The 27,166-nt window shown below is 44.2% G+C and overlaps 1 protein-coding gene across 5 annotated transcripts in view; it reads left to right on the top strand.

Moving 5' to 3' along the window:
* Nucleotides 1-27,166, top strand: part of LOC120988694 (septin-2A) — a 112,869-nt gene that overhangs the window by 36,214 nt on the left and 49,489 nt on the right. For all 5 annotated transcript variants that reach the window (XM_040416339.1, XM_040416340.1, XM_040416341.1 and 2 more), the window contains one exon: nt 20,985-21,102. In XM_040416339.1, the coding sequence (XP_040272273.1) occupies nt 20,985-21,102 (118 nt within the window). The remainder of the gene's footprint in view (nt 1-20,984; nt 21,103-27,166) is intronic.

Genomic DNA, 27,166 nt, shown 5'->3' with positions numbered 1-27,166 from the left:
ATCAATTGCATCTGTCTGTGGTTTCTCGGCCGACTTAATTAATCAATCTCTGCCTAAAAGAACCACTCTGACAATTTAAACAATAACATAAAAACTCCCTTTTTCCTGTAGCCAATTTGGATACTATACTCCCCCTCCTCCTAACAGACTGATGTCTTCACTTATTTTCAGATGACCTTAAAGGGATTCTGTCATTACATTTTAGGCCTATAACCTAAACATATGGCCAGGTCCGTACTAATAACCTGAATCCGAAACTGTCCTTATTAAATGTGCCTGTGTCTCTATTAGCACATAAAACAGGTTTTTATAACCTGTCATTCACCTACCTAACTAAGGTGCTGTCCGGATCCGCACTTTCGTTCCGCAAAAAAAATAGAACATGTCCTATTCTTGTTCGCGGACAAGAAAGGGCATTTTCTATGAGATTGGCAGCAATGTGCGGTCCGCAAAATGTGGAACGCACATTGCCGATGTCCGTGTTTTGCAGATCCGCAAAACACATACGGACGTGTGAATGTTACCTGTAACAAAGACTAGGATTAAATGGATTCTGTCATGACATTTTAGGCCTATAACCTAAACATATGGCCAGGTCCGTACTAATACCCTGAATCCGAAACTGTACTTATTAAATGTGCCTGTGTCTCTATTAGCACATAAAACAGGTTTTTATAACAGGTTTTTATAAATCGTCCAGTCCCTCAGGTTATGCCTAGTGCGCACGTGCGGGATCTGGCAGAGGGACCGGACGATTGCGGAGGCAGGGCTGAGGTGAGGAAGGCGGCGATTTCAACTGGGAAGGCGGCGCTGGGCACCAGACGGAGATGGCTGCAGCCGGGCACCCTGTATGAAGCGACGTCCCCTTGGGCACCTTAGGTAGGTGAATGACAGGTTATAAAAACCTGTTTTATGTGCTAATAGAGACACAGGCACATTTAATAAGGACAGTTTCGGATTCAGGTTATTAGTACGGACCTGGCCATATGTTTAGGTTATAGGCCTAAAATGTCATGACAGAATCCATTTAATCCTAGTCTTTGTTACAGGTAACACATTCTTCTAGACTACTGAAGCTTGCATATTGAAGTGTAAATTAATTCAACAAACTTATACATATATCTGTGTAACCTAAGTTGATTACTCTCACAGTAAAAAAAAAAATATATATATATATAACTCGAAAAATTAGAATATCGTGCAAAAGTCCATTTATTTCAGTAATGCAAATTAAAAGGAATTGCATTAATGCAGCTTAAAATTAGAATATTGTGAAAAGGTTCAATATTCTAGGCTCAAAGTGTCCCACTCTAGTCAGGTAATTAGTCCATATCCCCTGAGCAAAGGGGACCTCAGAATTGTGACTTTGGGGTTTCATAAGCTGTAAGCCATAATCATCCAAATTATAACAAATAAAGGCTTGAAATATCTCACTTTGCATGTAATGAGTCTCTCATATGTTAGTTTCACCTTTTAAGTTGCATTACTGAAATAAATGAACTTTGCACGATATTCTAATTTTTCGAGTTTCACCTGTATATAGACAAAAGTATTGGGACACACCTCTTAATCACTGAATTCAGGTGTTTCATTCAATCCCATTGCCACAGGTGTATAAAAACCAGCACACATGAAGTTGCCTTTACAAACCTTTCTGAAGGAACGGCTCGTTCTAAAGAGCTCACTGAATTCCAGCATGGTCCTGGAATAGGATGTCACCACTATAACAAGTCAGTTCATGAAATTACCTTCCCTCCTCCTATATATTCCACAATCAACTGTGAGCGGTATTACAATAAAGTGGAAGTGTTTGGGAACCATGAAGTGGAGACCATATAAAGTTACAGAGCGGGGTCATGAGAGCTGGGGCACAGTGCAGAAAAATCACCAATGCTGTGTTAACTCAATAACTGCAGAGCTTAAAGCCTCCTCTGGTATTAACATCAGCACAAAACCTGTGAGCCAGGAGATTCATGGCATGAGTTTCCATGGCTGAGCAGCAAGCCTTACATCACCAAGCACAATGCCAAGTGTCAGATGGAGTGGTGGAAAGCACATCATCACTGGACTGGAGCAGTGGGAAAATGTTCTGTGTGGCTGTCTGATGGATGAGTGTGGATTTGTAGAAGGCCAGGAGAATGTTAGGCTAGTTTCACACTAGCACTAGGGTTCTGGCAGGGAACAATCTGCAGGATCTGCGTTCTGGCATTGTTGGAATGTCTCAATCTGACAAATATGCAGAGAATAGGCCGGAAGAAAGCCGCTGCCGGGATGCAGCTGGATCTACTTCTGTCCCAATTATAGTTGGTAGGGCTGGATGGAGATGTTCAAACTTCCGGCAATGATGGAATGCAGAGATCTGGCTGGCTGTTCCCTGCTAAAACAACCTTCTGGATCCCTAGGACTAGTGTGAAACTAGCCTAACCTGCCTTACTGCATTGTGCCAACTGTAAAGTTTGGTGGAAACGGAATAATGCTATGGGGTTGTTTTTCAGGAGTTGGCCTAGGCCAGTGGTGGCGAACCTATGGCACGGGTGCCAGAGGCAGCACTCAGAACCATCTCAGTGGGCACCCGCGTCCTGGAAAAGATCTATGGTATACCAATATGCCTTAGGGTCCATTCACACGTCCGCAAAATGGGTCCGCATCAGTTTCGCAATTTTGCGGAACAGGTGTAGACCCATTCATTTTCAATAGGGCCGGAATGTGCTGTCCGGATCCGCACTTTCGTTCCGCAAAAAAAATAGAACATGTCCTATTCTTGTCCGCGGACAAGAAAGGGCATTTTCTATGAGATTGCCAGCAATGTGCGGTCTGCAAAATGTGGAACGCACATTGCCGGTGTCCGTGTTTTGCAGATCCGCAAAACACATACGGACGTGTGAATGGACCCTTAGACTTTTCCTGCCAGTCATCAGCGCGGGGTGCACTATGAACAGCGCAGACAGCGCATTCAATGTAGGCAGGCTATTATAGCTAAATGATAAAATACATGGAAGATATACTGTATTAGACTGTAGTATTCAGGTTAAATTGCCGCGTTGGCACTTTGCGATAAATAAGTGCGTTGTAGGGTTGCAGTTTGGGCACTCGGTCTCTAAAAGGTTCATCATCATTGGCCTAGGCCCTTCAGTGAAGGGAAATCTTAATGCCTTAGCATATCAAGACATTTTGGACTGTTGTATGCCTCCAAGTTTGTGGGAACAGTTTGGGTAAGGCCCTTTTCTGTTCCAGCATGGTTGTGTTCCAGTACTCGAAGCAAAGGTCCATAAAGACAATGTTGGGTAAGTTTTGTGTGGAAGAAATTGGCTTGCCGGCACAGAATCCTGACCTCAACCACATGAATGTATTAGAGCAGAGATTGTAAGCCAGGCCCTCTCGTCCAACATCAGTGTCTCACCTCACAAATGTTCGTCTGGATGAGTAGGCAAAAATTTCCCTAGACATGCTCTAAAACTTGTAGAAAGCCTTCCCAAATGAGTGGAAGCTGATTTAGCTGCAAAGCGCCATAATAATGTCTATGGGTTTAGAACAGGATGTCATAAAAGCGCCTGAGGTGTAATGTGTAGGTGTCCCGATACTTTTGTCCATATAGTGTAAGTTATTAAGGGAGTTTTCTCCTAAACTTTCTTTTTATGAATTTCTATCCTATTTATTTATTTATTTTTGTATGAATAGATGTTTGTGCTATTAAGGCTGTGTTCACCCCTAATGTTCCTAGATCCATAAAAGTCCTGATACATCCCCTATGGTGCGTTTTGTTGGTTTCTTTTTACTGGATTGAGTAGTGTGAGCAAAGCCAGAATGGCTGACTCACTAAAATGTCGCAACAATAGAAATAATTCTCCATATTAAGGTCCCTTTACACATGACCATTTAGCAGGTGATTGTCGGGAAGTTGCTAATGTGAAAACTGCAGGATTTTATGTTTTTTGTTTGTTACTATAGAGAACATCATCAAAAATTATTTTAAAATATGGTTAAACGTAAAAATGTGATTTAAATAATAGGTAATTTTCTGATTACACATTCCCTTTAACCAGTACAGTACCAGTGCCGTAGAGCTATGGCGTGCTGATCAGGCGGGCGCAGGAGCTGCAACTGCAGGGGTCCGGCAGTCACTGTATGCGCCGGCATCGGTGAAACCGTTGCTGGCACATTAACCCTAGATGTGATGTCTGTGGAGGGAGGGAGTTCCCGTCGGGTCCCCGCGCTGCTGTGACGGGGACCTGATGGCTTGGACGGCCGCCCAATGCCTTCCTTAGGCATCGTGGCTGCCTTCCATGTGAGCCTGTGAGATCCAGCCCCCTGGATATTACAGTGTGTAATACTCTTACATCCAATGCATTACAATACAAATGTATTGTACAGGGGATCAGACCCCCAAAAGTTCAAGTCCCAGAGTGGGACAAAAAAAAAAGTTTTACACAATAAAAAATTAAAAAGTTTCAAGTAAAAAAAAAAGCGTCCTTTTCACAAAATTAATTAAAAAAAATGGGGAAAAAAAGAAAAGTAGACATATTAGGTATCGCTGCATTAGTATCAACCGGCTCTATAAAAATATCACATGATACACCCCGTCAGGTGAACGCCGTAAAAAAACGAACAGTGCCAAAACAGCCATTTTCTGATCACCTTGCCTCACAAAAAGTGTAATACCAAGCGATCAAAAAGACGTATGTACCTCAAAATGGTAGCAATCAAACCGTCAACTCATCCCGCAGTAAATGAGCACCTACCTAAGACATTAGCCCCAAAAAAATATGGCTCTCGGAAAATGGCAACACAAGATTTTATTGTGTTCAAAAATGCTTTTTCTGTGTAAAACTTACCCAATGTGTCCATCATTTTTATTTTTGTTAAGTTTTACACAGAAAAAGCATTTTTGAACACAATAAAATCTTGTGTTGCCATTTTCCAAGAGCCATATTTTTTTGGGGCTATTGTCTTAGGTAGGTGCTCATTTACTGCGAGATGAGTTGACGGTTTGATTGCTACCATTTTGAGGTACATACATCTTTTTGATCGCTTGGTATTACACTTTTTGTTAGGCGAGGTGACAAAAAAATGGCAGTTTCGGCATATTTTTTATTTACAGTACCCACCTGAGGGGGCATCTCATGTGATATTTTTATAGAGCAGGTTGTTATGGATGTGGCGATACCCAATGTGTCCATCATTTTTATTTTTGTTATCGCCACATCCGTAACAACCTGCTCTATAAAAATATCACATGAGATGCCCTCTCAGGTGGATACTGTAAATAAAAAATATGCCGGAACGGCCATTTTTTTTGTCACCTCGCCTAACAAAAAGTGTATTACCAATCGATCAAATAGTCTTATTATCCCCGAAATGGAACCAATGGAAACATCACCTCATCCCGCAAAAAATGAGCCCCCATATAAGATGATAGTTCAAAAAATAAAAACCAGTGGCGCCCATTAACCAATCCATCAAAATCTGTTCTGCAAAAGCTTCTTCTGTTCTGAATCCTGCCATGTGCCCCCACAGCAGTTTACCACCACATTATGGGGTGTTGCCTTATTCAGGAGAAAATGGGTAACAAATTATGGGGTGCTTTTTCTCCTGTTACCCCTTGTGAAAATGAAAAATTTGGGCCTAAAGCAACATTTTATTGGAAGAAATGAAACTTTTCATTTTCACAGCAAAGTGTTTCCAAATTCCGTAAAACGCTTAGGGGGTCAAAGTGCTCAGTACCCCCTTAGTATATTCTTTGAGGGGTGTAGTTTCCAAACTGGGGTCACTTTTTGAGGGTTTCCACTGTAGGGGTACGTCGGGGTCTCTTCAAATACAAAATGGTGCCTAAAAACCATTCCAGCAAAATCTGCCTCCAAAATCCATATGGCGATCCTTTACTTCTGACCACTGCCACATGCCCATAGGGCAGTTTAGAAAATTGTAAGGCAGCTCTCACCTGCAGTGTTGAATCACCTGTGGTGCACGGATGCCGCACCTGGGTGCGGTGAAAATCCAAAGAACAAAGAAGAGAAATCCGGCTCACTTCAGGTGAAGTATAATATCGCTGGAATAAAAAGCTATTATACTTCACCTGAAGTGAGCCGGATTTCTCTTCTTTGTTCATAGGGCAGTTTACCGCCACATATGGGGTATTTCTGTAAACTGTAGAATCAGAATAATGTATATTGAGGTTTATTTTGCTGTTAACCCTTGCTGTGTTGCAAGAATTGATTACCATAAAAAATCGACAAAAAATAAAAATGTTAAATTTCACCTCTATTTTCCTTTACTTTTTGTGGAACACCTTTCTAAAATAGGGCCATTTATGGGTGGTTTCTATTACGTAAGCCCCTCAAAATCACTTTATAACGGAATTGGTGCTTAAAAAAATGGTTTTGGAAATTTTGTTGAAAATTTGAAAAAATAGCTTCTGAAATTCTAAGCCTTCTAACGTCCTAAAAAAATAAAATGACATTTACAAAATGATGCTAACATAAAGCAGACATATGGGGAATGTTGATTGATAACTATTTTATGAGGTATTACTATCTGTCTTAGGCTACATGCACACGAACGTGGTTTGTTTCAGTGTCCGTTCCGTTGTTTTTTTGTGTTTTTTTGCGAATAGGATGCGGCCCTATTAATTTCAATGGGTCCGCAAAAAATGCGGACAGCACACGTGTGCTGTCCGCATCAGTATGTCCGTTCCGTAGCCCTGCAAAAAAAATAGAAAATGTCCTATTCTTGTCCGTTTTAGGCATTGTTACAATGGATCTGCAAAAAAACAAAAACGGATGGCATATAAATGTTATTTCCATAGCATCATCACGACGGCATACAAGGAGATTGACCCCTGACCTCTGTATGGGCAGGAACAGAGAAAGGTTAAATACCCTCCTCCCACCACCAACACCAGTGTTTCCTGTCCCTACAGAGGACAGGGCAGAGAAAGGTCTCCCTGTATGCAGGGAGATGAAGCTAAGGAAATGGAATCTGTTTATTTTTTCTTCTTTCCGTTACCTTTGGAAAAACGCCGGCATCCAGCATGGCGTCCCCCTGCCCTCCCGCGGTCCAAGTACTAACGCTGGGCAGGGCTCTATCTCGTCCTGGTTATTCCGGGGCCTGTTCCCTGGCGCAGACTCCCTCCTAGTCTACTCAGGCGACAGCTGGGTGCGCGCCAGCGCATGGAGCGCATGTTTATGACGTCACGGCCGGCGACCCGGAAGTGACGTCGCGGCGGCAGCGTGGAGCCCAGCTTAAAACCGGGGCATGAACGCTGATTGCCGCCCGTGTCTGAACGCTCCCAGGATCGGTCCCCACTGGTGCAGAACCCTTGCCTGCAGAAAGGACGATGTCGGCATCTGAGCGATCCCCTAGAGCTGAGCCACCGGCGCTGCTACCAACTGTGAGTTTCCTTCGGGGGTATTATATGTGCAGGTCAGGGAGTCTGTTGATCCCCCTCTCCTGCTGTAATAGGGGAAAGGGGAGAAAGAGAGAGAGGAAGTTATTTCCAGCTGGCAGCTAGCTCGCTTCTGCTGACCCCCTCTTGCTCTCTCTCTCTCCCTCTAGTGGTCATACCCTGATGCCTTGCCTTCTCCTCTCTTTTAGGCTAAAGAAGCCCCGAAAAAAATCAAAAAAACACTCAAATGTATCTCCTGCAATAGTAGACTTCCTGACTACTACCCCAAAAAGTTGTGCAAGCTTTGTATTTCCAATATTGTACGGGATGAAGCACCCTCTTTAAAAGAGGAATTAAAAACCATGATTCAGGAAGAGATCCGTTCATCCCTGGCCCACCTGTCCACTAATCCCCCCCGACTTGCCGCAACCTAAGAGGAAGCGGGCTAGGTCTCCATCCCCTTCGGACCTAGAAGTTATGGCGGATGAAAGTGCCCACTCCGTTAGGTCATGGGAAGAGGGGGAGAGAGTCTCTGATACAGACTCAGTGGATGACGGTCGTAGATATTACTTTTCTACAGAAGAAATGTCCGACCTATTAAAGGCAGTAAGGTCGACCATGGGCGTGGAGGAAGTGCAACATACCCATTCAGTACAAGAAGAAATGTTCGGGGGCCTAAGAGTCAAGAAAACTCGTGTGTTCCCCATTAACGAGAGTATTAGGGATATGGTCCTTGATGAGTGGGCAGATCCAGAAAGACGACTGGGAGTCCCGGCTGCGTTCAAAAGTAGGTTGCTATTTGATCCAGAGGAATCTAAAATTTTCAATGAAATTCCCAAGATCGATGTACAGGTGGCCAAAGTGAACAAGAAAACATCTCTCCCATTTGAAGATACCTCCCAACTTAAAGATTCAATGGATCGTAAAGCGGACAGTCTTCTCAGGAAATCCTGGGAGGCGTCCATGTTCAATATTAAGACCAATATTGCGGATACCTCAGTCGCCCGATCCATGTATCTTTGGTTGGGAGAATTAGAAACTCATATTAAAGATAGAACATCTAGGGAACAAATTCTTAGTTCTCTCCCTCTTTTAAAATCCGCCACGGCCTTCCTGGCGGATGCCTCTGCTGAATCAGTCCGATTCTCTGCCAGAGACACGGCACTTTCCAATGCAGCCAGGAGAGCCCTCTGGATGAAGTGCTGGTCAGGGGACAAGACGTCTAAATTAAAGCTTTGTTCCATACCCTTTTCTGGAGAATATGTGTTTGGCCCGGTGCTAGATAAAATTCTAGAGAAGGCCGCGGACAGAAAGAAGGGGTTTCCGGAAGATCGCCCCTCCAGACGCCGGTATCCTTTTCGCCCCTCCTCGGGTCAAGAAAAAAGCTACAGGGGGAAAGGGAAATCAGGACGTTGGAGCTATCCAAAAGGGGGAAGAGGAAGAGGCCAATCCTTCTCCCACCCAAAATCCTCCGATAAGCAATGACGTCGGGGTGGGGGGAAGACTCTCAAGATTCCTGGGGTCATGGGAATCCATCTCCCAGAACCCCTGGATTTCCAAGGTAGTCGGGGCAGGCTACCAAATAGAGTGGTCTTCAAGACCCCCAAACAAATTTTCACTGACACGGTTCCAAATGAACCTTTGGCAAGGAGTCCAGAAACTTCACCTAATGAATGTAATCTCACCGGTCCCGCCTCCAGAAAGAGGCAGGGGTTTCTATTCAACTCTATTTCTAATCAGGAAGAAAGAAGGCACTTTTCGGACTATCATAAACCTGAAACCACTAAACAGGTTCATCCGTTATCAGAAATTCAGGATGGAGACCCTAGCATCTACAATCCCTCTGCTAAGCAAAGACGTCTTCATGTGCACAATAGACCTACAAGACGCTTATTACCACATTCCCATTCACACCGACTCAGAGTTTTCTCCGGTTTGCAATCCAGGATATATCAGGGAACGTCCATCACTACCAGTTCAGGGCCCTTCCCTTCGGGATTTCATCTGCGCCAAGAATATTTACCAAAGTAGTGGTAGAGATGGTCGCCTTTGCCCGAAGACAGGGACTTATGATAATCCATTATTTGGACGATTTCCTTCTAGTCAGCGAAAGTCTCAAATCAATTCGAACCTGAGGTTTTTCTCGTGCTTTTTTCCATTGGGGGACACAGACCATGGGTATAGCTTGAGGTATTAGTAGGAGGGACACTATGCAAATGAAAGAGCTCCTCCTCCTCGGGCTATACCCCCCGACTCCACCAGGAGGAACTCAGTCTTTGCTTAGTGTCCGGTGAAGGAGGTTGACACGATCACTATCTCTACTCCTTTTTGTTATTTTCTTTCTAGATGGGGACACAGGTCGGCATGGCGCCTTCCTGGTCCCCCGTGGAGTGCCTGCCGCCGTCCTTGGACGCTGCCTGGCTGCCTCCATTGCCCCCAAAGAAGACAAGTGGATCCGGGCTCGACCTGCAGCTCCGGTTTCCCACCAGCCACTGGGTCACCTGCTGCCACCCTCCACCAGAGCACTGCACTCCTGGGCAAGGAGTCAGAAGCCTGAAGAGGTGCATCCCTGCTGGTTCTGGAGTCGAGGGAGAAGATCTGTAGGAGCAGATAAGTATTACCTGCATCCCTGCCTTACCCCTTCCCCCTCCACCATTCTCATTCCCCTGAAGCTGCCTGGGTGAAGCAGAGATAGGAATCCTTCTGGGGGCACGTTGGGCTCTTTATTAGGGGCACATATTGCCTGCCTTTAAGGCAGGCTCAAAGGCATCTGGCAGGCTATGCGCGGCACTTGCCGGCATCGCTCTTTTTTTCTCCTGAGCAGGGACGCACCACAGAGTTCGGCAGTGGTACTCACCGCGGCTGCGCTGGCTCTTCCCTTCTTAACCCAGGGACATTAGCCCCCGATACATGTAAAGGGGCCCTGGTAACGATGGGTCAATTTTTTCATACGGCGCGTGCGCGCGTTCTTTTCGCACCATTATGACGCGACCGGGGGGGCGGAGCCTCTGTTCTGCTCTGGCACTTCCTCTTGCTGTGTTCGGCCGTGCAGTTCCGAACTCTCGCGCGACTTCCCTGCTCTTCTCAAATCAGGAGAATGGCGTAAAAAGCCGCCGGTGGTCCTCTTCTGCTGCCCATTAATACAGCTTTCTGCTGTATGAGTAAATGCCATGCCTTTGATGTGACAGATACAAATGGGCGTTATCAGACCTGGCTGCTAAGCTAAAGCAGGTGTGGGGATAAGTCTTCCCCTTAGTTTGCCATAACTTTTTTCTCAGGCCCCACTGGGGTCCTGTCAGATGAGCCATTCAACCTTTTTTTCGTCGCCTGTCTCTTGTGCTCTTCCCCTGGACAGGATATCCTCCATCTCTTGCTCAGCCCAGTCCTCCCTCCGCATGACGCTATCCTGCCTCTCTGCGGAGACGGCGGTACTACAGCTCATAGCTGTGTGAGTTAAGGTCTTGACCTCTGATGTTTAAAAAGGCATGAGGGACAGACCTCATGCCTTAGACGCCTTCGCCATTCGTTGGCATTGGAATCTGTGCTAATCCTTCCCTCCACTTCCTCTAATTCTGAAGGTGGTACAAAAAATTCTCCATGACAAGGCCACGGTGATCGTGATCGCTCCCCTATGGCCAAAGAGAAGCTGGTTCTCATCTCTCCAAAAATTTTCCCTACAAGATCCATGGCTCCTTCCTGTGCGGGGGATCTACTCCAGCAGGGTCCAGTTCTACACCCAAACCCGCAGTTTCTGAAATTGGCGGCTTGGATCCCGAGTCCCAAACCCTGAAGCTTCAGGGCCTGTCAGACGAAGTTATTGCTACTTTGAAAGCCTCCAGAAAGAAGGTAACGTCAGCAATTTACCTTAAGATCTGGAAACGTTTTTGTTCCTGGAGTGGGGACGAATCGCCACATTTGCGTAAACCCAACATCCAAAGAATACTGGATTTCCTACAGCAAGGTCTGGACCTGGGACTTAGACTCTCTACCTTGAAGGTCCAAATCTCAGCCCTAGGTTGTTTCTTTGACCAAGATATAGCCGGCCATCGTTGGATCAAAAGATTCATTAAGGCAGCGACGAGGCTCCACCCAACGATCACCGCCCGTGTCCCTTCCTGGGATCTGAACATCGTTCTTACAGGCCTTACTTTACCACCCTTTGAACCCATGTCTGACTGTCCAATGAAATTTATGGTCCTTGAAAACGGCCTTCTTAATTGCGATAACTTCGGCCCGCAAAGTAGGGGAATTACAAGCCCTATCAATCAGGGAACCCTACCTCCGTATTCTAGATGATAGAATTATTCTCCGTCTGGATCCTGGTTTTCTCCCCAAAGTCGTATCCAATTTTCTAATGACAAAGAATCGGCGTTTCACTCTCTGGACGTTAGACGGGCAGTCCTAAACTATATCGCGGTGACGGGAAAGTTTAGGAAATCTGACAATCTACTAGTCCTTTTTGGAGGAAGATTTAAGGGCCAAAAAGCCTCCCGGTCCTCTATAGCTAGATGGCTGAAAGAAGCCATTAGTCTTTGTTACCAAATACAAAATCTTACATGTCCAGTCAACATTAGGGCCCATTCCACTCGGGCCATGTCTTCCTCTCAGGCAGAGAGAGCTGGGGCTTCTCTGGAGGAAATCTGTCGTGCTGCCACTTGGTCCAGCATTCATACATTTATAAAGCACTATCGCCTGGATCTTTCCAGATCTTCTGATCTGTCCTTCGGGCGGAAAGTCCTCCAGGCTGTAGCCCCCCCTTAACTGATATATTTTTTATATCTCCTTGTATGCCGTCGTGATGATGCTATGGAAAAACCGGAATTAGTCTTACCGGTAATTCTGTTTCCATGAGATCATCACGACGGCACGTTATTCCCTCCCTATGATTTAAATCGTTTTTGACCTAGTAGGTCTCTAGAAGGTAATACCTTTTTTTCACTGTTTTCCACCACCGGGTTGCTCTGTATGATTTTGGAAACACTGGTGTTGGTGGTGGGAGGAGGGTATTTAACCTTTCTCTGTTCCTGCCCCTACAGAGGTCAGGGGTCAATCTCCTTGTATGCCGTCGTGATGATCTCATGGAAACAGAATTACCGGTAAGACTAATTCAGTTTTTTTTTGCGGATCTGCAATATGCAGACCGCAAAACACATACGGTCGTGTGCATGTAGCCTTAAAAGTAGAGAAATTCAAATTTAGAAAATTAAGAATTTTTAATTTTTTTTTGTAAATTTTGGAATATTTTATAAATAAAGGTGAAATATATCGATCCAAATTTACCACTGTCATGAAGTACAATGTGTCACGAGTAAACAATCTCAGAATGGTTTGGATAAGTAAAAGCGTTCCAAAGTTATTAGCACATAAAGTGACATATGTCAGATTTGCAAAAATCGGCCTGGGATTTAGGCTTCTTGCACACAAACATATTTTCTTTCCGTGTCCGTTCCGTTTTTTGGCGGACCCATTCATAATAGTTCCGCATACGGTCCGCAAAAAAAATGGAAGTTACTCCGTGTGCATTCCGTTTCCGTATGTCCGTATTTCCATTCCGCAAAAAAAATAGGACATGTCCTATTATTGTCCGCATTACGGACAAGGAAAGTACTGTTCTATGAAGGACCAGCTGTTCCGTTCCGCAAAATACGGAATGCACACGGATGTCATCCGTATTTTTTGCGGATCCGTTTTTTTTTCGGACTGCAAAATACATATGGTCGTGTGCAAGAAACCTTAAGGTGAAAAGTGGCTTGGTGGTGAAGGGGTTAAGTAGCCCATCTACAGTTCCTCGTTGTTGCTGTGGATCTAAAGAACATATCTATCAGGGTGAAACTTGCCCAAGGAAACTCATTATTCCTTGAAAGAGCCATGTACTAGGTAGCCATGCATTCAGTGAAATGTTGGTACAAGTGAACATTACCAGTCTTACCATCAATAATGAGCATTTTTACAACAGCATGCTACAATTATAAGTTAATAGTTCTATTTGCCATTGTAACCGTGGCCTTAACCCCTCTACGACCTCTGTCGTATATGTACGGCGAAAGTCGCGTCTTTAAACATGGCACCTGCTCGCGGGTGCCATAGCCACTGGGTTTCTGTTGTTTCAAACAAGGCCATAAGGCTGATCGCATGCATTTCACCTCTCAACTGCCATGGTCAAATGTGACCACGCCATCGGAGCAGTCCAGAACAGTTCAAATCATCTCCCTTTCCCCAAAATTAAAATACTTAACCAATAAAAAAAAATCAACATCATGGGCATTGCCGCGTGCAAAAACGCCCCTACTATTTAAATATAACAATTAATCCCATACAGCAAATGGCGTAGCGGAAAAAAATTAAAACAGTCACTTCACCTCCTAAAAATTTATCAAAAAGTCACACACACTTCAATATGGTATCACTGAAAAGTATCTCTCTGCAAATAATGAGCCCTCACACAGCTCCGTACGCATAACTGCAAAACGTTATTGGGGTCAGAATATGTTTTTTTTTTTTTTTTTTTCAAGGATATATATATATATATATATTACAGACCAAAAGTTTGGACACACCTTCTCATTCAAAGAGTTTTCTTTATTTTCATGACTATGAAAATTGTAGATTCACACTGAAGGCATCAAAACTATGAATTAACACATGTGGAATTATACAGTGGGATGCGAAAGTTTGGGCAACCTTGTTAATCGTCATGATTTTCCTGTATAAATCGTTGGTTGTTACGATAAAAAATGTCAGTTAAATATATCATATAGGAGACACACACAGTGATATTTGAGAAGTGAAATGAAGTTTATTGGATTTACAGAAAGTGTGCTATAATTGTTTAAACAAAATTAGGCAGGTGCATAAATTTGGGCACTGTTGTCATTTTATTGATTCCAAAACCTTTAGAAGTAATTATTGGAACTCAAATTGGCTTGGTAAGCTCAGTGACCCCTGACCTACATACACAGGTGAATCCAATTATGAGAAAGAGTATTTAAGGGGGTCAATTGTAAGTTTCCCTCCTCTTAATTTTCTCTGAAGAGTAGCAACATGGGGGTCTTAAAACAACTCTCAAATGACCTGAAGACAAAGATTGTTCACCATCATGGTTTAGGGGAAGGATACAGAAAGCTGTCTCAGAGATTTCAGCTGTCTGTTTCCACAGATAGGAACATATTGAGGAAATGGAAGACCACAGGCTCAGTTCAAGTTAAGGCTCGAAGTGGCAGACCAAGAAAAATCTCGGATAGACAGAAGCGACAAATGGTGAGAACAGTCAGAGTCAACCCACAGACCAGCACCAAAGACCTACAACATCATCTTGCTGCAGATGGAGTCACTGTGCATCGTTCAACCATTCTGAGCACTTTACACAATGAGATACTATATGCGAGAGTGATGCAGAGGAAGCCTTTTCTCCGCCCACAGCACAAAAAGTGCCGCTTGAGGTGGGCTAAGGCACATTTGGACAAGCCAGCTTCATTTTGGAATAAGGTGCTGTGGACTGATAAAACTAAAATTGAGTTATTTGGCCATAACAAGGGGCGTTATGCATGGAGGAAAAAGAACACAGCATTCCAAGAAAAACACCTGCTACCTACAGTAAAATATGGTGGTGGTTCCATCATGCTGGGGACTGTGTGGCCAGTGCAGGGACTGGGAATCTTGTCAAAGTTGAGGGACGCATGGATTCCACTCAGTATCAGCAGATTCTGGAGACCAATGTCCAGGAATCAGTGACAAAGCTGAAGCTGCGCCGGGGCTGGATCTTTCAACAAGACAACGATCCTAAACACTGCTCAAAATCCACTAAGGCATTTATGCAGAGGAACAAGTACAACGTTCTGGAATGGCCATCTCAGTCCCTAGACCTGAATATAATTGAAAATCTGTGGTGTGACTTAAAGAGAGCTGTCCATGCTCGGAAGCCATCAAACCTGAATGAACTAAAGATGTTTTGTAAAGAGGAATGGTCCAAAATACCTTCAACCAGAATCCAGACTCTCATTGGAACCTACAGGAAGCGTTTAGAGGCTGTAATTTCTGCAAAAGGAGGATCTACTAAATATTGATTTAAATATTGATTTCATTTCTTTTTTGTGGTGCCCAAATTTATGCACCTGCCTAATTTTGTTTAAACAATTATAGCACACTTTCTGTAAATCCAATAAACTTCATTTCACTTCTCAAATATCACTGTGTGTGACTCCTATATGATATATTTAACTGACATTTTTTATCGTAACAACCAACGATTTATACAGGAAAATCATGACGATTAACAAGGTTGCCCAAACTTTTGCATCCCACTGTATATATATATAACAAACAAGTGTGAAACAACTGAAAATATGTCATATTCTAGGTTCTTCAAAGTAGCCACCTTTTGCTTTGTTTACTGCTTTGCACACTCTTGGCATTCTCTTGATGAGCTTCAAGAGGTAGTCCCCTGAAATGGTTTTCACTTCACAGGTGTGCCCTGTCAGGTTTAATAAGTGGGATTTCTTGCCTTATAAATGGGGTTAGGACCATCAGTTGTGTTGAGGAGAAGTCAGGTGGATACACAGCTGATAGTCCTACTGAATAGACTGTTAGCTGCTTTTTTCTTGCCATAATACAAATTCAAAGTAAAGAAAAACGAGTGGCCATCATTACTTTAAGAAATGAAGGTCAGTCAGTCAGCCGAAAAATTGGGAAAACTTTGAAAGTAAGGGCTATTTGACCATGAAGGAGAGTGATTGGGTTCTGCGCCAGATGACCTGACCTCCACAGTCACCGGACCTGAACCCAATCGAGATGGTTTGGGGTGAGCTGGACCGCAGAGTGAAGGCAAAAGGGCCAACAAGTGCTAAGCATCTCTGGGAACTCCTTCAAGACTGTTGGAAGACCATTTCAGGGGACTACCTCTTGAAGCTCATCAAGAGAATGCCAAGAGTGTGCAAAGCAGTAATCAAAGCAAAAGGTGGCTACTTTGAAGAACTAGAATATGACATATTTTCAGTTGTTTCACACTTGTTTGTTATGTATATAATTCCACATGTGTTAATTCATAGTTTTGATGCCTTCATAGTCATGAAAATAAAGAAAACTCTTTGAATGAGAAGGTGTGTCCAAACTTTTGGTCTGTATATATATATATATATATATATATATACTGCTCAAAAAAAATAAAGGGAACACTTAAACAACACAATGTAACTCCAAGTCAATCACACTTCTGTGAAATCAAACTGTCCACATAGGAAGCAACACTGAGTGACAATCAATTTCACATGCTGTTGTGCAAATGGGATAGACAACAGGTGGAAATTATAGGCAATTAGCAAGACAACCCCAATAAAGGAGTGGTTCTGCAGGTGGTGACCACAGACCACTTCTCAGTTCCTATGCTTCCTGGCTGATGTTTTGGTCACTTTTGAATGCTGGCAGTGCTTTCACTCTAGTGGTAGCATGAGACGGAGTCTCCAACCCACACAAGTGGCTCAGGTAGTGCAGCTTATCCAGGGTGGCACATCAATGCGAGCTGTGGCAAGAAGGTTTGCTGTGTCTGTCAGCGTAGTGTCCAGAGCATGGACGCGCTACCAGGAGACAGGCCAGTACATCAGGAGACGTGGAGGAGGCCAACAACCCAGCAGCAGGACTGCTACCTCCGCCTTTGTGCAAGGAGGAACAGGAGGAGCACTGCCAGAGCCCTGCAAAATGATCTCCAGCAGGCCACAAATGTGCATGTGTCTGCTCAAACGGTCAGAAACAGACTCCATGAGGGTGATAAGAGGGCCCGACGTCCACAGGTGGGGGTTGTGCTTACAGCCCAACACCGTGCAGGACGTTTGTCATTTGCCAGAGAACACCAAGATTGGCAAATTCGCCACTGGCGCCCTGTGCTCTTCACAGATGAAAGCAGGTTCACACTGAGCACATGTGACAGACGTGACAGAGTGTGGAGAACGTTCTGCTGCCTGCAACATCCTCCAGCATGACCGGTTTGGCATTGGGTCAGTAATGGTGTGGGGTGGCATTTCTTTGGAGGGCCGCACAGCCCTCCATGTGCTCGCCAGAGGTAGCCTGACTGCCATTAGGTACCGAGATGAGATCCTCGGACCCCTTGTGAGACCATATGCTGGTGTGGTTGGCCCTGGGTTCCTCCTAATGCAAGACAATGCTAGACCTCATGTGGCTGGAGTGTGTCAGCAGTTCCTGCAAGACGAAGGCATTGATGCTATGGACTGGCCCGCCCGTTCCCCAGAATCCAATTGAGCACATCTGGGACATCATGTCTCGCTCTATCCACCAACGTCACGTTGCACCACAGACTGTCCAGGAGTTGGCAGATGCTTTAGTCCAGGTCTGGGAGGATATCCCTCAGGAGACCGTCCGCCACCTCATCAGGAGCATGCACAGGCGTTGTAGGGAGGTCATACAGGCACGTGGAGGCCACACACACACTACTGAGCCTCATTTTGACTTGTTTTAAGGACATTACATAAAAGTTGGATCAGCCTGTAGTGTGTTTTTCCACTTTAATTTTGAGTGTGACTCCAAATCCAGACCTCCATGGGTTAAAAAATTTGATTTCCATTTTTTTATTTTTGTGTGATTTTGTTGTCAGCACATTCAACTATGTAAAGAACAAAGTATTTCAGAGGAATATTTAATTAACTCAGATCTAGGATGTTATTTTTGTGTTCCCTTTTATTTTTTTGAGCAGTGTATATTATTATTTATTTTATTTTATTTTTTTGTATTAAAACACAAGAAAAACTATACAAGTGTGGTATCATTGTCGTCATACTGACCTGGAGAATAAAGGTTAACAGGTCAATTTTACCACATAGTGAATGCCGTATAAAAAAGGGTGAATTGCTTTATTTTTTATTTTATTTTTTATTTTTTGTAATTCCACCCCATTTGGATTTATTTTTTTCTTGCTTCCCACTACATTGTATGCAACCGTAAAAGGGTGCCATTAGAAAGTACAACTTGTCCCGCAAAAAATAAGCCTTCATAAGACTATGTGAACGGAAAAATAAAAAAGTTATGACTCTGGGGCTGCAGGGAGTGAAACACAAACGCAAAAATTGAAAATCCCCTGGTCCTCTAAGGGTTAAGTGTAGTCATCTAGAGCCTAGAACCAAACCCGTGATGCATTTCTCCTTTCTCTGACACAGCTCCAGCAGTGCCCCTAACAATACATAGCTCCTCCCACCCAGCAAGTTACATACACACTCCCCTATCACTGCCCCTGTTTCTGCTTTGACACGCCCATGGACATGACATCACAGGATGCAAGTACACGGTCATGTGATCACAGCCCAGAACAGACGATAGGAGCAATATAATAGGTAAAAGAAATACATTACAACATTACAAGTTACCTTCATAAATGAGTATTGTGAAGGATGTTGATGCAGACGCAAGAACCCCTTTAATTCTGGAAAATCTATCTACAGTATCTCACAAAAGTGAGTACACCCCTCACATTTTTGTAAATATTTGATATCTTTCCCTGGGACAACACTGAAGATATGACACTTTGACACAATGTGAAGTAGTCAGTGTACAGCTTGTATAACAGTGTAAATTTGTTGTGACCTCAAAATAACTCCACACAGCCATTAATGGCCATTAATAAACCACTGACAACAAAAGTGAGTACACCCCTAAGTGAAAATGGCCAAATTGTGCCCAATTAGCCATTTTCCCTCCCCGATGTCATGTGACTCGTCAGTGTTACAAGGGAGCAGATGTGTTAAATTTGGTGTTATTGCTCTCACGCTCTCTCATACTGGTCACTGGAAGTTCAACATGGCACCTCATGACAATGAACTCTCTGAGGATCTGAAAAAAAGATGGCCGAGGCCATAAGAAGATTGTCAACACCCTGAACCTTAGCTGCAGCACGGTGGCCAAGACCATACAGCGGTTTAACAAGACAGATTTCACTGAGAACAGGCCTCGCTATGGCCGCACAAAGAAGTTGAGTGCACGTGCTCCGCGTCATATCCAGATGTTCTTTTCAAAATAGACGTATAAGTGCTGTCAGCATGGCTGCAGAGGTTTAATGGGTGGGTCAGTGCTCAGACCATACGCTGCACACTGCATCAAACTGGTCTGCATAGCTGCCGTCCCAGAATGAAGCCTCTTCTAAAGATAAAAGCCCACAGTTTGCTGAAGACAAGCAGACTAAAGACATGGATTATTGGAACCAGGTCTGTGGTCTGATGAGACCAAGATAAGCTTATTTGGTTCAGATGGTGTCAAACGTGTTTGGGGCAACCAGGTGAGGACTACAAAGACAAGTATGTCTTGCCTACAGTCAAGCGTGGTGGGAGTGTCATGGTTTGGGGATGCATTAGAGCTGCCAGTTGTGGGGAGCTACAGTTCATTGAGGGAACCATGAATGCCAACATGTACTGTGACATACTGAAGCAGAGCATGATCCCACCCTTCCCTTCGGAAACTGGGCTGCAGGGCAGTATTCCAACATGATGACCCCAAATCACACCACTCAGACCACCACTGCCTTGCTAAAGAAACTGAGGGTAAAGATGCTGGACTGGCCAGGCATGTCTCCAGACCTAAACCCTTTTGAGCATCTGTGGGGCCTCCTCAAATGGAAGGTGGAGGAGTGCAAGGTCTCTAATATGCACCAGCTCCGTGATGTCATCATGGAGGAGTGGAAGAGGATTCCAATGGCAACCTGTGAAGCTCTCGTGAACTCCATGCCCAAGAGAGTTAAGGCAGTGCTGGAAAGTAATGGTGGCCACATAAAATATTCACATTAGGCACAATTTGGTCATTTTCAATTAGGGGTGTACTCACTTTTGATGCCAGAGGTATAGACATGAATTGCCGTGTGTGGAGTTATTTTGAGTGCACACCAAATATACACTGTTATACAAGCTGTACAATCTTCAGTGTTGTCCCATGAAAAGATATACGGTAATAAAATATTTACAAAAATGTGAGGGGTGTACTGTCAAGGCCAGTGATATTAAATCTGGTAGTTTTTTTTAAATGTGGGTTGGCCGTTGTGATATGGCCGTCTGCTGTATCTTCTTTCTAACAAGCAGCTTAGCAGCAAGGTAATCTTTCTATACTGTGTATTAGAGGGTATGTAGATAATGCTTGGAGCCGCCACTGACCTGTCTGCAGGTTAACCCCTTATTATAGAAAGTGGATTTAATCTAAATTGTGTTAAACAAAGACCATTGATACGTTGCCTACACCAGTTTACGCTTCCGAAATGACTTGAACAAGCTGGGAAATTATTTTAATGTACACAGAGCAGCCATAACATCAAAATCACTAAATGGTGGGGTGAATAACACTAGAGGTATGATGTGTTGGAAGCAGGGGCAATGGACAGGCATAGAGATCTGAGCGACTATGACTAGGGACAATTTGTAATGGTAATACGACTGGGCTAAAGCATTTCCAGGACAGCAGGGCTAATACCTACTAAAAATGGTCAGAGGTAGGACAACCAGTGAAGTGGTGATGGGATCAGGCTTGCTAGGGCAAAAAAGCTAATATTCTGGTGAAACCCCGTACATTTCCAGTTATATTTGACAGAACATGTTACTCACACCTGCCCTGTTCTCTTTTTCAGATTGAAGCCATTGGATGTGGAATTCATGAAAGCACTTCATGGGAAGGTCAACATAGTCCCAGTCATCGCTAAAGCAGACACCTTGACTTTGAAGGAAAGAGAGAGGCTGAAGAGAAGAGTGAGTACTCGTCCATTCGTAAAATGGAAGAGTTAAAGGGGTTATCCAATCCCTATAATGACCCCCAGAATGCACGGGTCCCTCCTCTAGAGCATAATTACATGCTCCCCGGCACCCGCGTCCCTCCAGATCCCTGCACAGCCACAGCTGCATCTCCCCGTCTCGCGACCGGGGAAGCAGGCATTAGCAGGCTGTGACGATGACCAGCCTGACTAGCGTCACCTGCGATGCTAGGGAGGCTGGTCACCGTAGCAGCCTGCTGCTCCCCCTGTCGCTGGATGTTTTCATCCGCGCGACGGGGAGAGGCAGTGGCAGCCGTTCAGGGACCCGGAGGGACGCGGGTGCCAGGGAGCATGTAAGTATGCTCTAGAGGAGGGCTATTCTGGGGGTCATTATAGGGATTGGATAACAGGTTTTATCAAAATTTATCAATATCCTTAAGTGCACCTTGACGTAACTAGATACCAAGGTAGTTTGCTTGTCTTGATATGCGGTCACACCACTGGGATTGCGCAGGTTCAGAAGCGGTGTCTGCAAAATCACCTGTCATAGATGGGATTAGCGCTAAAATTGAACCCAGCCGCTTAACCCCTTAGGTGCCATGGTAAATAGTGATTGCAGCATTTTAGGGGTTTGTCTGACAAACCCACTGGTCCCTCTGTGAAGTGATTGTGGTGTTCTTATGGCAGTGGGAGGCCTAGTAATGGCCTCCCTGCCTACGGAAGCCTATTTTTTCTCTGCCAGAGGCATGCTCTAACATGCTGGGTATTAGTGTAACAACAGCACATAGCAGTCCAAAGGTTGGTATATGCTGGATGCATGGGGGCCTATGGATATATTCAGTGTGTGCATTGGGAGTGTTGATGATGCATATGCTGAATATGAAGAAGAGACTGTGTGAACACAGCCTTAGGGCTCATGCACAGGACCGTATGGCTTTTTCAGTGTTTTGTGGTCCGTTTTTTACGGATCCGTTGTTCCGTTTTTTGTTTCCTTTCCGTTATGCCGTATACAGTAATTACATAGAAAAAATTGGGTTGGGCATAACATTTTCAATAGATAATTCGGCAAAAACGAAACGGATATGGAAGACATACGGATGCATTTCCGTAGGTGTTCCGTTTTTTTTGCGGACCCATTGAGTTGAATGGAGCCAAGCACCGTGATTTGCGGACAAGAATAGGACATGTTCTATCTTTTCACGGTACGGAAATACTGAAACGGAATGCACACGGAGACACTTCAGTATTTTTTGCTGAACCATTGAAATGAATGGTTCAGTATATGTACCGCATACTGAACTAAAAAAAATGGCCAGTATACTGAACGCAAAATACTGTCGTGTGCATGAGCCCTTAGAAGAGTTGTCAACTTCAAAGAATCCCTGATTGTTAAAAAGGTTCTCTAACCATAAGATGGTCACAACTGCTGGGACTCCAGTGATTTACTGTAATGTGTTATAGATAGCGGCCCCATTGGGCAAATTCTACATTACACATTCCGCATTTAAATGAATGAAATGATGGAATCTATGTAACCTACCTCCAACAAGACAATGTTTGTATTTCGGCTGACAGCTGGAATTTGTGCCGGATGAGGCAACTACATTCTATTAATTCAGAACTTCCTTGTTAGGGTACATGAAAATGGGTTCCTTAAGCTGGACAATCCCTTTAAGACAGAATGTTTTCTTCCAGAATTGGAACACCCATCCAGCAGGTCAGAACTGATGGAAAGCTTTGTGCCAGTGTGAAAAGCATTGATTATTTTACAGACATTTGTTTTTACTGCTCCAGCATTTTTAAGCACATACCTCATGCTGCACCCACAGCCAGAACCCATCCCATCGGCACTGTTGAAAAATCCCCTCCTTTTTCCCAATTTGTACTCCTTTCTCATAATATGACACTTTAGTAGTTCATGTATTGGGATTTTCTGATCCCACTTTCCACAAGAACAACCTGTTGCTATACACTACCTAGGTGTACCTGGTGTTTTGGGTTTTCCTTCTTTCTCCATTCAGGAACTCCCTTAAACCTTGCTTCCGTTACCCTTTTCTTTCCAGATCTGAAAGGAAACCATAAAATCTTTCTCACAATGCTGTGTATGCCAGACACCGGGCTGCATGTGATTTGTGCTTGGCAGGCGCACTCTGAGCACAAAACAAAGGCAATTCTTTCTCCCAACTCCTTGGGAATTCAGAGAGGTGGACCTGGTCATTGCTCCATCATGTACAGTAAAAGTCCTTTAATCCAGCCTTGCATGTGACTTGGCAAGCATGCTGGTGTACGGAGCAGTCCGTATTCTCAAATCAACATATAGGCTCATGCACAAGACTGTAGCCTGTTTTGCGATCTGCAAAACCCAGATACCGGCCATGTCTGTTCCGCATTTTGCTGAATGGAACATCCTGCCCTCTACAGAACATCTTTGTCCATAAAACGGACAAGCATAGGACATGTGCTCTTCTTCTTTTTTTTTTTTTCTTTTTTTTGTGGGTGTAAGGGAACGGACATACAGATGCAGACAGCACACGTTGTGCTCTCTGCATCCTTTGTTGCTCCATTGAAGAGAATGGGTCTGCACCGGACCCGCACAAAATGCGGATCTGACGGAGAAAAAAAAAAATATGTTCGTGTGCATAAGCCCTAAGCGTAAAGATGCATTCACACAAGCGTATGTATTTTGCGGTGGGAAAAGCACATATCTGCAAAAAATACGGATGACCTCCATGTGCATCCGTTTATTTTTGCGGCCCCATTGTAACAAATCCTATTCTTGTCCACAAAATGGACAAGAATAGGAAATGTTCAATCTTCAATGCGGGACTGCAGAATGGACATACAGATGCACACGGTGTGCTGTTAAATGGGTCCACATCCAAAACGCAAAGAATGCGGATTCGACGTGGACCAAAAATGCAGATGTGTGTAGAATGGAGAATAGGTGTGTAGTCCTGGCGTGGAGGTGGATAGGTAACAGTCTTGATGCGGTTGGATATGAAGCCCATACTTAGTGTGTCAACAAGAGTTTGTCTGTTGGTGTTCCAATACAATATACCTTTATTGGGGGTGGGTGGAATGGTTTAAAGCAGGCATGCTCAACCTGCGGCCCTCCAGCTGTTGCAAAACTACAACTCCCAGCATGCCTGAACAGCCTACAGCAGGGCATTGTGGGAGTTGTAGTTTTACAACAGCTGGAGGGCCGCAGGTTGAGCATGCCTGGTTTAAAGGGACACTGACAGACCGTTAGAGCATATAAAGTGACATATATTATTCTCAGGGCTGTGGAGTCGGAGTCGAGGAGTCGGAGGCAATTTTGGGTACCTGGAGTCGGCAAATGAACCAACTCCGACTCCTACTAGATTTCAATTGGAAAAATCCAGTGCATGCCCAGTACTATCTTCCTGGCATCAGCTTCATCTGGTCTGGTCCCCGACACCCTCCAGCTCCAGTAGAAGATAGTACTGGGCATGTGCGGGATTTCGCCGCGTCGGGAGAAAAAAAAGCCGCCCAGTGCAGTGAATACTAATAAGCTGGGCGGCACTTGGAGACGGCAGTTGGGGCGCGGCTGGGCACAGAACTGAATGAGGGACAGCCCCTTGGGCACAAAGTAAGGTAATTTGTATATTGATAAAAACACTTTTTATAAGTAAAGGCAGCGAGGGGTGATAATGGTATAGTTTAATTAAGCATATTAAGACCAATAGAAGAATATATGTCACTTTATATGCTCTAACGGCCTGTCAGTGTCCCTTTAAGGGTGGGGTAGTTACTGTTACTATTAAAATATGGATGAATGGGCCCTGACATGTAACGTGTACTATTACTTCTAGAAAATGTCGAGATAAATTTCAACAGGTCCAAATAGATTACTTGTACCCATTATTGTATCCGCTGCTGATATTCCATGTTTATTTTTGTATAAATGGAAAATCGTTAATAAAAATGATCTGATTAAAAAAAAAACACAGATGTGTGAATGGGGCCTAAGTCTCGCATTATTTTTCATGGACTTCTATACCAGAAGTTAAAGGGATTTTTCAACAGTTTTTTTTTCTGATGACCTATCCTCTTGATAGGTCATCAGTATATGATCTGTGCATTGCACCGTACATTGAATAGTGGCTGCGCTTCGTATCGTAGCTCTGCCCCATTCACTTCAGTGGGGCTGAGCTGCGCCTAGGCCGTGTGAACAATGAACGTGACATCACATGGCCTAAGGTAAGGCTACTTTCACACCGGTGTTTTTGCTGAATCACTCATAGATTAGCAAAGACGTTTCCGTACTGATAATACAACCGCCTGCATCCGTTATGGACAGATCCGGTTGTATTATCTTTAAAATAGCCATGACTGATCCGTCATGAACTCCACTGAAAGTCGTTTTCTATCGTGTCTGAGAAAACTGATCCGTCCCCATTGACTTGCACGTGCATCAGGATCCGTCTTGCTCAGCACTACATCGCGGACAGAAAAATGTTGCTTGCAGCGTTATTCTGTCCGCTATTGGGATGCAACCAAACGGAACGGAATGCATTCTGGAATCCAAAGAATAGCTCATCAGTAAAAACTTTCGGAAAACCTCTTTTTATATTTTTTTCTAAAAGTAAAACTCGCAGTATACAGATCTATATGCAAGTAGATATTTTTCTAAGCGACTTGTTAGTTATACTACTGAACACAAGAGAATGGGGAGAACTCTGGACCCATGCACGGTACAGGGCTGGTTCTAGATTTGTTAGCTGGGCAGCTTGGGGGGAGTGTCCTTTCTGCTGCAGCTCTCTCCCTGTACCTGCCCCAGCTTCTAACAGAATGTATGGCTGGTGGCAATTGATTTAAACTGAGCGCATTCGACCAGCTCAATGAGATGGACAAAAAAATAAGGAAAAGAGCAAACAGCAGGTGGCGCTATACAGATACATTTCAACGGGTGATTGAACACTCATTCGGCCAACATCTCTCTCTTGTCTCTCCCCCATACATATGCCCACTTGGCTCATTCTGAAGCTGCTGACACCTCTGGTAATGGCTTATCTTCCAGAGAACACGTACAAATCAGATGTCCAGCGGGCAGTGTGGCAGACATTTATCTAATATGTATGAAGCATGTCCGTCTTTTGGTGGGATTTACCAACAATGTAATATCCGTGGAGGCCTCTCCCGCATTAATTTCAGCTGAGCATGTCTGTGTATGGGGGGGATCGGGCAGATAGCCGTCAACCAGACACTGGTCCTGCTGTCAGTTATCTCAGGTGTATGGCTGGCTTGTCATGTATACCTGCCATTCATTTCCAAGTGGCTTTTATCTTCTTTTTATGTTTCTGAAAGACTTTTTTAATCTCGGAATCGCCTTTTTACCATATGAAAGAGCAGTATGGGTTTGCACCCATCCGCCTACTCTTCCGATGTTCCTTAGGATGTTGTTTTTGGGTGCTGTGTTCCCTGGCAGCTGTTTATTCACGTGCAGCTGGTCCTTGCTGTAAAGTCATTTTTCCCGCCATTGTTTGAGCACAGGCATCTTATCTAGGAAATCTCCCAGCTGACAGATTCCTCTTGTTCCCGTTTCTTGTTTTGGCTTCTGTACCGGCCGCTTGACGTTGTAGTAAGTACATACACACTTGGGTATATAGGCGCAGCTAGGGTCGACCAAGCAGAGTTCTCTCATGAATGGGTTAAGCTGCAGCTTTTTCATTGTCCATGGCATTGCTATCTGGAAATGAAGCCGTTATCATAGGGTCTTTCTCCTCCGGCCGCCCATTAAACGTTCCCAGATACGCTTTGTAGGAATATGTTAGTCAAGGCTGACGTTTTGATATTTTTACAGTAAGCGGGGGAGTCTGGAAAATAAGACATTTGCCACTTAATGAAAGGGCATTCTCCCAGGATGATTTTGGTACATTGCGTTCAACTGTGAAAATTTGCGACTGTTCCCATGCTAGCCGTCTTTCAAGTGATGTGTTATAGCAATTTACCCTCAAAGTACCTGGGACAGAATGTACTCTGCAAGGAGTCCATGGCGTAGTTCTGACAAGTACAAGTACTTACCCGTTCTTCATTGCAGC

This window comes from Bufo bufo, chromosome 2 (genome assembly GCF_905171765.1).
Source record: "Bufo bufo chromosome 2, aBufBuf1.1, whole genome shotgun sequence".
NCBI classification, from domain to species: Eukaryota; Metazoa; Chordata; class Amphibia; order Anura; family Bufonidae; genus Bufo; species Bufo bufo.
This window is presented reverse-complemented; position numbering and strand designations above follow the sequence as displayed.